We start from the raw sequence: 15344 nt of genomic DNA on the forward strand, positions 1-15344 counted from the left end.
CCTAGCTACTTTAAGATGAATGTACTAACTGTAAATTGATCTAGTTTAGAGCGATCTAGATAAATGACTAAAATGGTAAATGTCAAATGAGAGGAATTTTGAGTATTTAGAGAGGACTAGGTCTTACCTGTAAATAATGAATGCAGTGATGAGTATCAGGATGGCAAGAATGGTCAACGCTCCTCCAATCACATAGCTGATATGAAGCCCCTCCCCTGTGAAAGAAGTGTTGCAGATGAACATCAACCAATGAGTGGATTACACTGCTATGACATCTAAACAATTAGATATAGCCTATAAAATCAACACTGTACATTTGAAAGTGATGATAGTAATGATGATGCAAAGTGTGATAAAGACGTTACGGAGGGTAATAATCATGATAATGATGATGATTATGATGATGAAGCTGACTGATCTTTATCTTACCGTGAGGAGCCGTCACCACGTTGCTCTGTAAGCAGCCCTCCACACTCAGGATCTTGTCTGTGCAGCTACAAAACAGGATGTAAAAAATAGAACATGAACCATCAAACTGAGCCTATACTTTCTCACAAACTGAAGATATAAAGGTAAAGCATTGTGATACAAGGTATTTAGTCAATATTCATATCAGACAACACTCAATATGTATGAATAGGATCCCTTCAAGTCATGGTCGATGAGGTAAAATGTCAGGCCTGTAGTTGACATACTTGACCAGTGGGGGTCCTTGCTGAGACGTGTCTGTGGGGGCTTTGGGGATCTTGTTGGGGGCTGGGGTGCTGGTGGTCTCTCTGTCTGGTGAGGTGGGCACATAACCTGAGACTAAACAGAGGAACAATGATTAGTGTTTTAAAGATACATAAACAGATCACACACAAAGCTGGAATGTTGTTTATCAAAATAAGTTGTTTCTTACATACATGCACGCAGGTACACACATACACACACACACACAAACTCACTGGTGGAGCAGGGTCTGCTGTCTGGTTCATCAGGGCAGGCGCACACAAAGCTGTTTGTCTTAGCGAAGCAGAGATGAGTACATCCTCCATTATTCACCCCACAGTGGTTAGTGCCTGCAGGGAAGAGAAAAGGCTTACTTTAACCTGTTAAACTCTGACGCCCTCTTGGCATTTTCACAACGGCGCACATCAAATCAAATCACATTTTATTGGTCACATTGTCACACCCTGGCTCTAGGGACTCTTTTAAGTTGAGCCAGGGTGTGTAGAGTTTATGTTTTGTGCTCGTTGTGTCTAGTCTAGTTTTTGTATATCTATGTTGGCCAGAGTGGTTCTCAATCAGAGGCAACGAGTATCAGCTGTTGCTGGTTGTCTCTGATTGGGAACCATATTTAGTCAGGTGGTTTTCCCACAGTGTTTGTGGGATCTTGTTCCTGTGTAGGTTTGTACCTGTGGACGTCACGTATCGATTTGTTGTTTTGTTCGTGTATCATTTAATGAATAAGTATGTTCACCTTCCACGCTGCTCCTTGGTCCTCTATATCCGACGATCGTGACACACATACACATATTTAGCAGATGTTATTGCGTGTGTAGCGAAATGCTTGTGTTCCTAGCTCCAACAGTGCAGTAGTATCTAACAATTCAACAATTCACAACAATACACAAATCTAAAAGTAAAAGAATGGAATTAAGAAATATATAAATATTAGGACGAGCAATGTCGGAGTGGCAATGACTAAATACAGTAGAATAGAATACAGTATATACATATGCGAGTATGTAAACATTATTAAAGTGACTAGTGTTCCATTATTAAAGTGGCCAGTGATTCCATGTCTATGTATATAGGGCAGCAGTCTCTAAGGTGCAAGGTTGCGTAACCGGGTGGTAGCCAGCTAGTGATGGCTATTTAACAGTCTGATGGCCTTGAGATAGAAGCTGTTTTTCAGTCTCTTGCTCTCAGCTTTGATTGACCTGTACTGACCTCGCCTTCTGGATGATAGCGGGGTGAACAGGCAGTGGCTTGGGTGGTTGATGTCCTTGATTATCTTTTTGGCCTTCCTGTGACATTGGGTGCTGTAGGTGTCCTTGAGGGCAGGAACTGTGCCTCCAGTGATGTATTGGGCAGACCGCACCACCCTCTGGAGAGCCCTGCGGTTACGGGCGGGGAAGTTGCTGTACCAGGCAGTGATACAGCCCGACAGGATGCTCTCAATTTTGCATCTGTAAAAGTTTCTGAGGGTCTTAGGGGCCAAGCCAAATTTCTTCAGCCTCCTGAGGTTGAAGAGGCGCTGTTGAGCCTTCTTCACCACACTGTCTGTGTGGGTGGACCATTTCAGATTGTCAGTGATGTGTACGAGGAACTTGAAGCTTTCCACCTTCTCCACTGCGGTCCCGTCGATGTGGATAGTGGCGTGCTCCCTCTGCTGTTTCCTGTAGTCCACGTTCAGCTCCTTCATTTTGTTGACATTGAGGGAGAGGTTATTTTCCTGGCACCACTCCGCCAGGGCTCTCACCTCCTCTCTGTAGGCTGGCTCGTCATTGTTGGTAATCAGTCCTACTACCGTTGTGTCATTTGCAAACTTGATGATTGAGTTGGAGGCGTGCGTGGCCACACAGTCTTGGGTGAACATGGAGTACAGGAAGGGGCTGAGCACGCCCCCTTGTGGGGCCCCTGTGTTGAGGATCAGCGAAGTGGACAGGTGTTGTTTCCTTCCTTCACCACCTGGGGGCGGCCCGTCAGGAAGTCCAGGATCTATTTGCACAGGGCGGAGTTCAGACCCAGGGCCCCGAGTTGAATGATGAGCTTGGAGGGTACTATGGTGTTGAAGGCTGACGTAGGTATTCCTCTTGTCCAGATGGGATAGGGCAGTGTGCAGTGTGATGGCTATTGCATCGTCTGTGGATCTATTGGGGCGGTAAGTAAAAACAGGTCTAGGGTGTCAGGTAAGGTAGAGGTGATATGATCCTTAACTAGCCTCTCAAAGCACTTCATGATGACAGAAGTGAGTGCTACGGGGCGATAATCATTTAGTTCAGTTACCTTTGCTTTCTTGGGTTCAGGAACAATGTTTGACATCTTGAAGCAAGTGGGGATAGCAGACTGGGATAGGGAGAGATTGAATATGTCCGTAAACACTCCAACCAGCTGGTCTGGGCATGCTCTGAGGACGCGGCTAGGGATACCATCTGGGCCGGCAGCCTTGAGAAGGTTAACACGCTTAAATGTCTTACTCACGTCGGCCACGGAGAACCAGAGCCCACAGTCTTTGGGAGCGGGCCGCGTCAGTGGCACTGTGTTATCCTCAAAGCGGGCGAAGAAGGTGTTTAGCTTGTCTGGGACCAAGACGTTGGTGTCCGCGAAGTGGCTAGTTTTCCCGTTGTAATCCGTGATTGTCTGTAGACCCTGCCACATATGTATTGTGTCTGAGCCATTGAATTGCGACTCCACTTTGTCTCTGTACTGACGTTTTGCCTGTTTGATTGCCTTACGGAGGGAATAACTACACTGTTTGTATTCAACTATATTCCCAGTCACCTTGCCATGCTTAAATGCGGTGGTTCGCGCTTTCAGTTTTGCGCGAATGCTGCCACCTATCCACGGTTTCTGGTTTGGGTAGGTTTTAATAGTCACCATGGGAACAACATCCCCTATACACTTCCTGATGAACTCAGTCACCGTGTCCGTGTAAACGTCAATGTTATTCTCAGAGGCTACCCGGAACATATCCCAGTCCGTGTGATCAAAACAATCTTGAAGCATGGATTCCGATTGGTCAGACCAGCGTTGAATAGACCTTAGCACGGGTACTTCTTGTTTGAGCAAAATGGAGTTGTGATCTGATTTGCCGAAGGGAGGGTGGGGGGCCTTGTAGGCATCTCAAAAAGGCGAGTAGCAGTGGTCTAGGGTTATTCTTAAGCGAGTACTACAATCAATGGCTGCTTGAACTTCGGTAGCATTTTCCTCAAATTTGCTTTGATAAAATCCCCAGCTACAATAAATGCGGCCTCAGGATATGTGGTTTCCAGTTTGCATAAAGTCCAGTGTAGTTCCTTGAGGGCCATCGTGGTATTGGCTTGAGGGGGAATATACACGGCTGTGACTAACATATATTTTATGCTTCATGAAAGACATTTAGATTTCAACAAATACATGCTTAGTACTATTAGAAATTGTCAGCAACAACGTGACTATTACAGAGCCAGACAGAGCCTCAAAACTTTGTTATATACCATTTGTTGGCAATGACACAGGTCGAACGTTCTCTGTAAGTCTTCACAAGGTTTTCACACACTGTTGCTGGTATTTTGGCCAATTCCTCCATGCAGATCTCCTCCAGAGCAGTGATGTTTTGGGGCTGTCGCTGGGCAACACGGACTTTCAACTCCCTCCAAAGATTTTCTATGGGGTTGAGATCTGGAGACTGGCTAGGCCACTCCAGGACCTTGAAATGCTTCTTATGAAGCCACTCCTTCATTGCCCGGGCGGTGTGTTTGGGATCATTGTCATGCTGAAAGACTCAGCCATGTTTAATCTTCAATGCCCTTGCTGATGGAAGGAGGTTTTCACTCAAAATCTCACGATACATGGCCCCATTCATTCTTTCCTTTACACGGATCAGTCGTCCTGGTCCCTTTGCAGAAAAACAGCCCCAAAGCATGATGTTTCCACCCCCATGCTTCACAGTAGGTATGGTGTTCTTTGGATGCAACTCAGCATTCTTTGTCCTCCAAACACGACGAGTTGAGTTTTTACCAAAAAGTTATATTTGGTTTCATCTGACCATATGACATTCTCCCAATCCTCTTCTGGATCATCCAAATGCACTCTAGCAAACTTCAGACGGGCCTGGACATGTACTGGCTTAAGCAGGGGGACACGTCTGGCACTGCAGGATTTGAGTCCCTGGCGGCGTAGTGTGTTACTGATGGTAGGCTTTGTTACTTTGGTCCCAGCTCTCTGCAGGTCATTCACTAGGTCCCCCCGTGTGGTTCTGGGATTTTTGCTCACCGTTCTTGTGATAATTTTGACCCCACGGGGTGAGATCTTGCGTGGAGCCCCAGATCGAGGGAGATTATCAGTGGTCTTGTATGTCTTCCATTTCCTAATAATTGCTCCCACAGTTGATTTCTTCAAACCAAGCTGCTTACCTATTGCAGATTCAGTCTTCCCAGCCTGGTGCAGGTCTACAATTTTGTTTCTGGTGTCCTTTGACAGCTCTTTGGTCTTGGCCATAGTGGAGTTTGGAGTGTGACTGTTTGAGGTTGTGGACAGGTGTCTTTTATACTGATAACAAGTTCAAACAGGTGCCATTAATACAAGTAATGAGTGGAGGACAGAGGAGCCTCTTAAAGAAGAAGTTACAGGTCTGTGAGAGCCAGAAATCTTGCTTCTTTGTAGGTGACCAAATACTTATTTTCCACCATAATTTGCCCCTGTACATACAGTGAGGGAAAAAAGTATTTGATCCCCTGCTGATTTTGTACGTTTGCCCACTGACAAATAAATTATCCGTTTATAATTTTAATGGTAGGTTTATTTGAACAGTGAGAGGCAGAATAACAACAACAAAATCCAGAAAAACGCATGTCAAAAATAATATAAATTGATTTGCATTTTAATGAGGGAAATAGGTATTTGACCCCCTCTCAATCAGAAAGATGTCTGGCTCCCAGGTGTCTTTTATACAGGTAACGAGCTGAGATTAGGAGCACACTCAAGTGCTCCTAATCTCAGTTTGTTACCTGTATAAAAGACACCTATCCACAGACGCAATCAATCAATCAGATTCCAAACTCTCCACCATGGCCAAGACCAAAGAGCTCTTCAAGGATGTCAGGGACAAGATTGAAGACCTACACAAGGCCGGAATGGGCTACAAGACCATCGCCAAGCAGCTTGGTGAGAAGGTGACAACAGTTGGTGCAATTATTCGCAAATGGAAGAAACACAAAATAACTGTAAATCTCCCTCAGCCTGGGGCTCCATGCAAGATCTCACCTCGTGGAGTTGCAAAGATCATGAGAATGGTGAGGAATCAGCCCAGAACTACACAGGAGGATCTTGTCAATGATCTCAAGGCAGCTGGGACCAGTCACCAAGAAAACAATTGGTAACAAACTACGCCGTGAAGGACTGAAATCCTGCAGCGCCCGCAAGGTCCTCCTGCTCAAGAAAGCACATATACATGCCCGTCTGAAGTTTGCCAATGAACATCTGAATGATTCAGAGGAGAACTGGGTGAAAGTGTTGTGGTCAGATGAGACCAAAATGGAGCTCTTTGGCATCAACTCAAATCGCCATGTTTGGAGGAGGAGGAATGTTGCCTATGACCCCAAGAACACCATCCCCACCGTCAAATATGGAGGTGGAAACATGCTTTGGGGGTGTTTTTCTGCTAAGGGGACAGGACAACCTCACCACATTAAAGGGACGATGGACGGAGCCATGTACCGTCAAATCTTGGGTGAGAACCTCCTTCCTTCAGCCAGGGCATTGAAAATGGGTCGTGGATGGGTATTCCAGCATGACAATGGCCCAAAACACACGGCCTAGGCAACAAAGGAGTGGGTCAAGAAGAAGCACATTAAGGACCTGGAGTGGCCTAGCCAGTCTCCAGACCTTAATCCCATAGAAAGTCTGTGGAGGGAGCTGAAGGTTTGAGTTGCCAAACGTCAGCCTCGAAACCTTAATGACTTGGAGAAGATCTGCAAAGAGGAGTGGGACAAAATCCCTCCTGAGATGTGTGCAAACCTGGTGGCCAACTACAAGAAACGTCTGGCCTCTGTGATTGCCAACAAGGGTTTTGCCACCAAGTACTAAGTCATGTTTTGCAGAGGGGTCAAATACTTATTTCCCTCATTAAAATGCAAATCAACTTATAACATTTTTTACATGCGTTTTCTGGATTTTTTTGTTGTTATACTGTCTCTCACTGTTCAAATAAACCTACCATTAAAATTATAGACTGATCATTTCTTTGTCAGTGGGCAAACATACAAAATCAGCAGGGGATCAAATACTTTTTTCCCTCACTGTATGTGAAGAAAACTGATGTTGCTACCTTTCCACTAATGTAATTAGATATAGTCTGATTCATAGTTCGTCCGCTAAATAGCAGCTGAAGATCACAAGGTCTCCTGGCCACTTGAAACCAGATGTGTCTGGTTGGGCAATGAGCTCAGTGTCAAAACTGAACAGATTTTGACACCTGACATCTTAAAATGACCATAGCGATTGGGGCTTAGAAGTTATTATTTTTTTAATAACACACAGACAGGTGAGGAAACGTCAAACTTATTTTCCCATTCAATTACCCCATAGTAAACGAGTCAGATATAGCAATGGTACATACTGAAGGATACATCCAAGGTAATGAATTGAGAAAGAAATGCATTGCATTATGATCACCAGGGTGTACATTTCACATTTACATTTGACATTTTCGTCATTTAGCAGACGATCTTATCCAGATTTAGCAGACACTCTTATCCAGAGCGACTTACATCTAGTGCATTCATCTCAAGACAGCTAGGTGGGGCGTTGGGGGAGGGGGGGCATGGTTAGGACATTGCCAGCAGTAAGATTTGAGGTTGATTTCCAAAAAGACAGTTGCTGTAGCTTTCGAATGGTATGTCATTTTGTATTTTTTGACAGTAATTGACGGGATGGATACCCCTTTAGCTGAACGGCCATTGTTTAGCAAGGTTTACTAAACAGGTGAAGAAGAGTTTGTAGAGATTCACAATACAATGTTGAACACTTTTACTGTTGTTGAGTAAAAAACTATGTTTACCTCAGCTCTAAACAAGGCATGAATTACATAACACACACTGTAAATACCATCCTTGAGTGTGACCACCAGTATAAGGTGAAAGCTTAAATAAAAAAAATAAAAAAACCTCCCAGAAATGCCTCGTTACCACTAAGTCACTGTGGCGACACCTTCAATGGGGGGTTGAAGGTAGAAGCTGGCTCTAATCGTCTAGGATCAGATTACCGTCAATCCTAACCTTCGCCATAAGAAGATGAACAAATACTTGAACTGGTATCAGTAGTTAGGGTTAACTTACCGCTCGCTTAAGGGTAAAGTTCCCCCTTCAGTACAGATCTAGGATCAGTTTCCCCTACCCAATCCTAACCTTAACCATTAGTCGGGAAAATGCTAAAATGACCCAAGATCAGCGTCTAGGGACAACTTCACCCTGCTCCCTTACCGCTCTGCCTCTGTGGCGAGACTACGATGATGTCCATGAGACCCTCCACGTTGGCCAGGACCGTCTCCTTGCTGCGGCCAGTGTGTTTGTCCACACGCTGGATGGACTTAGTCTGCCAGTCCGTCCAGTAGATCCAACGGTCTTGCTGCGAGAGTCGGGAGAAAGGGGTTAGAGGGGAGGACACCGGCTTCAACTGGGGGAACAAGGTAGAGAAAAAGAGGAGAGAAAGAAACACAGACAAGGAGGAAGAGAGAGAGGGAGGAAGAAATGAAGGTCAGAGATGAAGGGAAGTAGAATGGTTCAGTTTTATGGTTCAGTATGAGTGGAGGAGGAGGTAGAGCAAGTGAGGCAGTGAACAAACAAGTGAGTGGAGGAGGAGTGAGAGAGAAAGTGAGTGGACGTGGCAGCCAGGGGGAGGGGTCAGGTGGTTGATTGAGAGCTGGGGGGTACCTGTGTGAGGGCGAAGGGGTGGGACACAGGGCTGATGAGGATTTGACGGAGCTTTCCGTTTAGGTCGGAACTCTCAATGCGGTCCAGGTGAGCATCCACCCAGAAGATCCTACACACACACACACACACAGAGGAGTTAAACACACACATTCATAGTACATATACAGTGGGGGAAACAAGTATTTAGTCAGCCACCAATTGTGCAAGTTCTCCCACTTAAAAAGATGAGAGGCCTGTAATTTTCATCATAGGTACACGTCAACTATGACAGACAAAATTAGAAAAAAAATCCAGAAAATCACATTGTAGGATTTTTTATGATTTTCTCAATACTTTGTTATATACCCTTTGTTGTCAATGACACAGGTCAAACGTTTTCTGTAAGTCGTCACAAGGTTTTCATACACTGTTGCTGGTATTTTGGCCCATTCCTCCATGCAGATCTCCTCTAGAGCAGTGATGTTTTGGGGCTGTCGCTGGGCAACACAGACTTTCAACTCCCTCCAAAGATGTTCTATGGGCTTGAGATCTGGAGACTGGCTAGGCCACTCCAGGACCTTGAAATGCTTCTTACGAAGCCACTCCTTCGTTGCCCGGGCGGTGTGTTTGGGATCATTGTCATGCTGAAAGACCCAGCCACGTTTCATCTTCAATGCCCTTGCTGATGGAAGGAGGTTTTCACTCAAAATCTCACGATACATGGCCCCATTCATTCTTTCCTTTACACGGATCAGTCGTCCTGGTCCCTTTGCAGAAACAGCCCCAAAGCATGATGTTTCCACCCCCATGCTTCACAGTAGGTATGGTGTTCTTTGGATGCAACTCAGCATTCTTTGTCCTCCAAACACGACGAGTTGAGTTTTTACCAAAAAGTTATATTTTGGTTTCATCTGACCATATGACATTCTCCCAATCCTCTTCTGGATCATCCAAATGCACTCTAGCAAACTTCAGACGGGCCTGGACATGTACTGGCTTAAGCAGGGGGACACGTCTGGCACTGCAGGATTTGAGTCCCTGGCGGCGTAGTGTGTTACTGATGGTAGGCTTTGTTACTTTGGTCCCAGCTCTCTGCAGGTCATTCACTAGGTCCCCCCGTGTGGTTCTGGGATTTTTGCTCACCGTTCTTGTGATCATTTTGACCCCACAGGGTGAGATCTTGCGTGGAGCCCCAGATCGAGGGAGATTATCAGTGGTCTTGTATGTCTTCCATTTCCTAATAATTGCTCCCAGAGTTGATTTCTTCAAACCAAGCTGCTTACCTATTGCAGATGCAGTCTTCCCAGCCTGGTGCAGGTCTACAATTTTGTTTCTGGTGTCCTTTGACAGCTCTTTGGTCTTGGCCATAGTGGAGTTTGGAGTGTGACTGTTTGAGGTTGTGGACAGGTGTCTTTTATACTGATAACAAGTTCAAACAGGTGCCATTAATACAGGTAACAAGTGGAGGACAGAGGAGCCTCTTAAAAAAGAAGTTACAGGTCTGTTTGTAGGTGACCAATTACTTATTTTCCACCATAATTTGCAAATAAATTCATAAAAAATCCTACAATGTGATTTTCTGGATTCTTTCTCCTCAATTTGTCTGTCATAGTTGACGTGTACCTATGATGAAAATGACAGGCCTCTCTCATCTTTTGAAGTGGGAGAACTTGCACAATTGGTGGCTGACTAAATACTTTTTTCCCCCAATGTACATACTAGGCAAAAATACTTACAAGAGATATTAGACAGAGATGAGAGGGATTTAACAGGAATTGACATCAAAGCTATCCTATTAAGAGGCCAGAAAACTCCTGTACTGTACTATGATTAACTACACAAAACAGAATGTTCTGCAGAAAATAATTCAATTTTGCTGTTAGTTCCTAATATTTTCAGTCTTTCTCTCCCTCTTTCCCGGTCTCTGGCTGTCACACTCTCCCTCCCACTCCCTCTGCAGGTTTACATTTATTGGGATGAGTCTTGTCCCGGAGGCAGAACTGAGCAATTTCTGCTAGATGGGCCAGCTGCAAAGTCAAAATTGGATAATATTGTAAAATTCATGAAAACAAAACTTTGCTTTTTGGTCTTAATTTAAAGTGAATTGAAGGGTTAAGCATTAGGGTTAGCAGTGTGGTTAAGGTTAGAGTTAAGGCTAGGCAGATTATATGACTTTGTGGCTGTGCCAGCTAGTGACGAAAAACACTAACCTGCGCTCTCTCTCCCTCTCCCCCTCCCTACCTCTCTTGTATCTCTGTCTGTTATTCCCTCCCTGTCTCCATCCCCCTCCCTACCACTCTCTTCCTCCCACTCTCTCTTTCTAACCTGCGTGTGTCGTAGTCCAGTGTGAGTCCGTTGGGCCACCCCAGGTCTGTGTTAATCAGAACTTTACGGTCTGATCCGTCTAGGTGTGCCCGCTCGATCTTAGCAATGTGACCCCAGTCTGTCCAGAACAGGTACCTAGGGAGACCAATGAAACAATAACAACCCAGTTCCCACATCCCGCCACCCACACACACAAACACGCATATATAAACACCCACAAAACCAATCTCTTCCACTACACCCTTCCACCCTCTTCCCTCAACCTTAACGCTTTCCCCCCTCTATCCCTCCTCCTCTCCCCTCTCTCACCCTTTGCTGGGAAACACAGCGATGGCCCTGGGTTCATCCAGGCTGTTGTTGACTAGTACTTTGCGGCTGGTCCCGTCCAGTCGGGCCACCTCGATGGTGTTGCGACCTGTGTCCGTCCAGTACATATTCCTGGTCACCCAGTCCACAGCCAGACCATCAGTGGTTTTCAGACCCTGGCTTATCACTGTCTCCATCCCTGTACCATCCAGGTTGGCCCGTCTGACCAGCACAGGAGAAGTTAAGTCAATCAATCAATCAACAAATCAATAAATTATATCAATTATTAAATCAAATCTTATTGGTACAGTGCCTTTCTATTGCTCAAATAAATTAATCACAAAGAGTTAAAACCACAAATAGTACGAAAAAGTGACAGTGACAAGTGAGTGACAGTGTATGTATTGTGTGTGTATACACTGAGTGTACAATCATTAGGAACACCTGCTCTTTACATGACATAGACTGACCAGGTGAATCCAGTTGAAAGCTATGATCCCTTACTGATGTCACCTGTTAAATCCACTTCAATCAGTGAAGGGGAGGACACAGGTTAAAGATGGATTTTTAAGCCTTGAGACAATTGAGACATGGATTGTGTATGTGTGCCATTCAGATGGTGAATGAGCAAGACAAAAGATGTAAGTGCCTTTGAACGGGATATGGTAGTAGGTGCCAGGCACACTGGTTTGAGTGTGTCTGTCACGTTCGTTGAAGGACGGGTCAGACCAAGGCGCAGCGTGAAATGCATACATGTTTATTATACAAAATAAACACACAAACAAAACAACAAACCAACGTAACGTGAAGTCCTCAGGCTAAACACAAAACAAGCTTACACACGGAACAAGATCCCACAACTAATGATTGCAAACAGGCTGCCTAAGTATGATCCCCAATCAGAGACAACGAGCGACAGCTGTCTCTGATTGGGAATCACACCCGGCCAAACATAGAAATACAACACCTAGAAAGTAAACATAGAACTCCACACCCTGACTCAACATACTAGAGTCCCATAAGTCAGGGCGTGACAGTACCCCCCCCCCCAAAGGTGCGGACTCCGACCGCACAAACCTGACATAACAAGGTAGGGTCCGGGTGGACATTCCGCCTCAGAGGCGGATCCGGCTCCGGGAGTGACGACCACATTCTCTCAGCCTCCCCGTTGCGCCCCTGGTCTGGTCTGGACCTCGGCGCACCGCTTCCCCTCTCCTTCCTCCCACGATGTACCAAGCCCTGTCTGGACCCTGGTGTGGGAGACTCCGAACCTGGAGAGGGGCTGACGTCTGGGTCTGGACTGGAGCCGCTGACCGGAGCTGGACTGGCTTGGTGCGAGGCGCAGGCACGGGCCGGACCGGACTAGGAACACGCACCACTGGCTTGGTGCGAGGAGCAGGCACGGGCCGGGCCGGACTGGCGACACGCACCACTGGCTTGGTGCGGGGAGCAGGCACGGGCCGGGCTGGACTGGGAACACGCACCACTGGTCTGGTGCGAGGAGCAGGAACGGGCCGGGCCGGACTGGAGACACGCACCACAGGTCTGGTGCGAGGAGCAGGAACGGGCCGGGCCGGACTGGGAACACGCACCACTGGTCTGGTGCGAGGAGCAGGAACGGGCCGGGCCGGACTGGATGCACGCAACTCATCGTCGTCGTCATCCTCCAACTCCTCAGTATAAAACTGTTCCCACTCTTCTTCCCATGGTCGTAGGGACTCAACCTGGAAACCCACCGGGTGCAGTGGTCGGGGCTCTTCTCTCTCGCTCCCCAACCACTCCTTTAGCCCCCCAAAATGTTTTTATTGGGGCTGCCTCTCGGGCTTCCTCCTCGGCCGGCGCCTTCTGTGTTGCCGTTGCTCCTCTCCTGCCTGGGCCTCCTTCTTTGCCCAGGGTCCTTTCCCCGCAAATATCTCCTCCCAAGACCAAATCTTCCCCACCTGTGTCCAGGGTGTTTGCTCCTGGGCACGCTGCTTGGTCCGTGTTTGGTGGTGGGATCTTCTGTCACGTTCGTTGAAGGACGGGTCAGACCAAGGCGCAGCGTGAAATGCATACATGTTCATTATACAAAATAAACACACAAACAAAACAACAAACCAACGTAACGTGAAGTCCTCAGGCTAAACACAAAACAAGCCTACACACGGAACAAGATCCCACAACTAATGATTGCAAACAGGCTGCCTAAGTATGATCCCCAATCAGAGACAACGAGCAACAGTTGTCTCTGATTGGGAATCACACCAGGCCAAACATAGAACTACAACACCTAGAAAGTAAACATAGAAATAACAACATAGAACTCCACACCCTGACTCAACATACTAGAGTCCCATAAGTCAGGGGGTGACAGTGTCAAGAACTGCAACACTGCTGGGTTTTTCACGCTCAGTTTCCCGTGTGTATCAAGAATGGTCCACCACCCAAAGGACATCCAGCCAACGGCAGGCCAGTGGTCGAAAACAGGTCATTGATGAAAGAGGACAAAGGAGGCTGACACGAATTGACGGACTACAGTTAGTCAACTGACAGTCCAGTACAACATTTGTCCCCAAATAAAATAATGCACAACTCGTCGTACCTTGACACAAATGGGGTATGGCAGCCGATGACCTTAGAGTTCCACTTCTTTCAGCAAAAAACAATAAACTGTGGTTGCAGTGGGCTAAGGAACGAAAACACTGGAAACTGGAGAATTGGAAAAACATTGCCTGGTCTGCTATTTCACGCTGAGTACATGCATCCATCATGTTGCGTGTCAACATTGCAGGCTGGTGGTGGTGGTGTGATGGTGTGGGGTGTGTTTTCATGGCACACATTGGGTCCCTTGATAAAAGTGGAGCTACGTTTGAATGCCACAGGATATCTGAACATCATTGCCAATCAGGTGCATCCCTTCATGGCAGCAGTGTATCCATCTGCAAATTGATTTTTTTCAGCTGGATAATGCCCCATGCCACAAGGCTAGGATTGTCCAGGAATGGTTCCACAAACATCAGTGAATTCAGCTTACTGCAGTGGCCTGCCCAGTCACCAGATCTCAATCCAATTGAGCATTCGTGGGATGAGATGTAACCATCTATTTGGTGTAGAGATCCACTACCAGCCAACTTGACACAACTGTGGGAAACATTGGTGTCAACATGGGCCAGCATCCCTGTGGAACGCTTTTGACACCTTGTAGAGTCCATGCCCCAACAAATTGAGGCTGTTCTGAGGGCAAAAGGGGGTGCAACTCAATATTAGGAAGGTGTTCCTAATGTTTTGAACACTTAGTGTATATTGTGTGTGAGCGTGTCTTTTTAGCATACCTGATAACATCGAGGCTGACATCGGTGTAGTACAGCTTCCCGTCCACACTGTCGTAGTCCAGTGAGATGACGTTGTGCAGCTCGGGCACGGGCACATGAACGTCCGTGTGGTCATTTGTGTCCAGGGAGATGCGTCGCACGCTGACCCGGTTGGAGAAGAGCAGGTAGGTCTCGGGGGAGTCGTCACATGACCTGGCATCCCCCTTGAGGAGGATGCCAGTAGGACAGGCACAGGAAGTACCGTTGGGTCGGGGCAGACACAGGTGGCTACAGCCCCCGTTCCTTCTACCACACTTATTGAAACCTGGAGAGGGGGAGGGAGGGGTGTGGGGGAGAGAGAGAGAGAGAGAGAGAGAGAGAGAGAGGGAGAGATGGTGTGTAAGAGAGAGAGAAAGAAGCAAACCAAGTCAGACTTTTGTTGCAGGTACACAAATAGGGGTAGCAACAGTATATTTACGGGTTTCATTACATTCCCATTACATACAGGCAACTGATTCCATTGAAAGTGAAGTGAGAGAGGGAAGACAAACAATAAATAGAAAATACAGGGGACAAAGGGAGGTAAGCAAACCGGTAAGTGCCACGCAATTCCAAGCACACACCAACCAAACAACCTTCCCAGATTATTTGCAGTCATGTGATTTTCTAAAATTAAATGACGACAAGTAAGGTCACTCCCATAGAATTCTATGGTCACTCCAACTAAGGCCAACTTTGAATCGTTGATGTATCTGGCTTTTATGCGACATGCACAATAGCCTTGGGACGAGGTTAAACCAACGCAAACCCCTACCCACACCTTCCT

At 46.6% G+C, this 15344-nt stretch overlaps 1 protein-coding gene across 2 annotated transcripts in view; it reads right to left on the reverse strand.

The window, feature by feature from the left end:
• The window catches only part of LOC311128448 (low-density lipoprotein receptor-related protein 4-like), a 233277-nt gene that overhangs the window by 7714 nt on the left and 210219 nt on the right, over positions 1-15344 (reverse strand). The window contains exons 28-36 of one of the 2 annotated variants that reach the window (XM_084160595.1): positions 14540-14843; positions 11232-11450; positions 10923-11057; positions 8619-8727; positions 8169-8313; positions 948-1061; positions 696-807; positions 430-494; positions 128-215 (exon numbers count right to left, since the gene is read on the reverse strand). In XM_084160595.1, the coding sequence (XP_084016721.1) occupies positions 128-215; positions 430-494; positions 696-807; positions 948-1061; positions 8169-8313; positions 8619-8727; positions 10923-11057; positions 11232-11450; positions 14540-14843 (1291 nt within the window). Of the gene's footprint in view, positions 1-127; positions 216-429; positions 495-695; positions 808-947; positions 1062-8168; positions 8362-8618; positions 8728-10922; positions 11058-11231; positions 11451-14539; positions 14844-15344 lie in introns of both variants that reach the window. The other variant, XM_084160594.1, reaches the window with a different exon arrangement.

The sequence above is a fragment of the Coregonus lavaretus genome (assembly GCF_964263955.1).
Source record: "Coregonus lavaretus genome assembly, chromosome: 4".
Taxonomy (NCBI): domain Eukaryota; kingdom Metazoa; phylum Chordata; class Actinopteri; order Salmoniformes; family Salmonidae; genus Coregonus; species Coregonus lavaretus.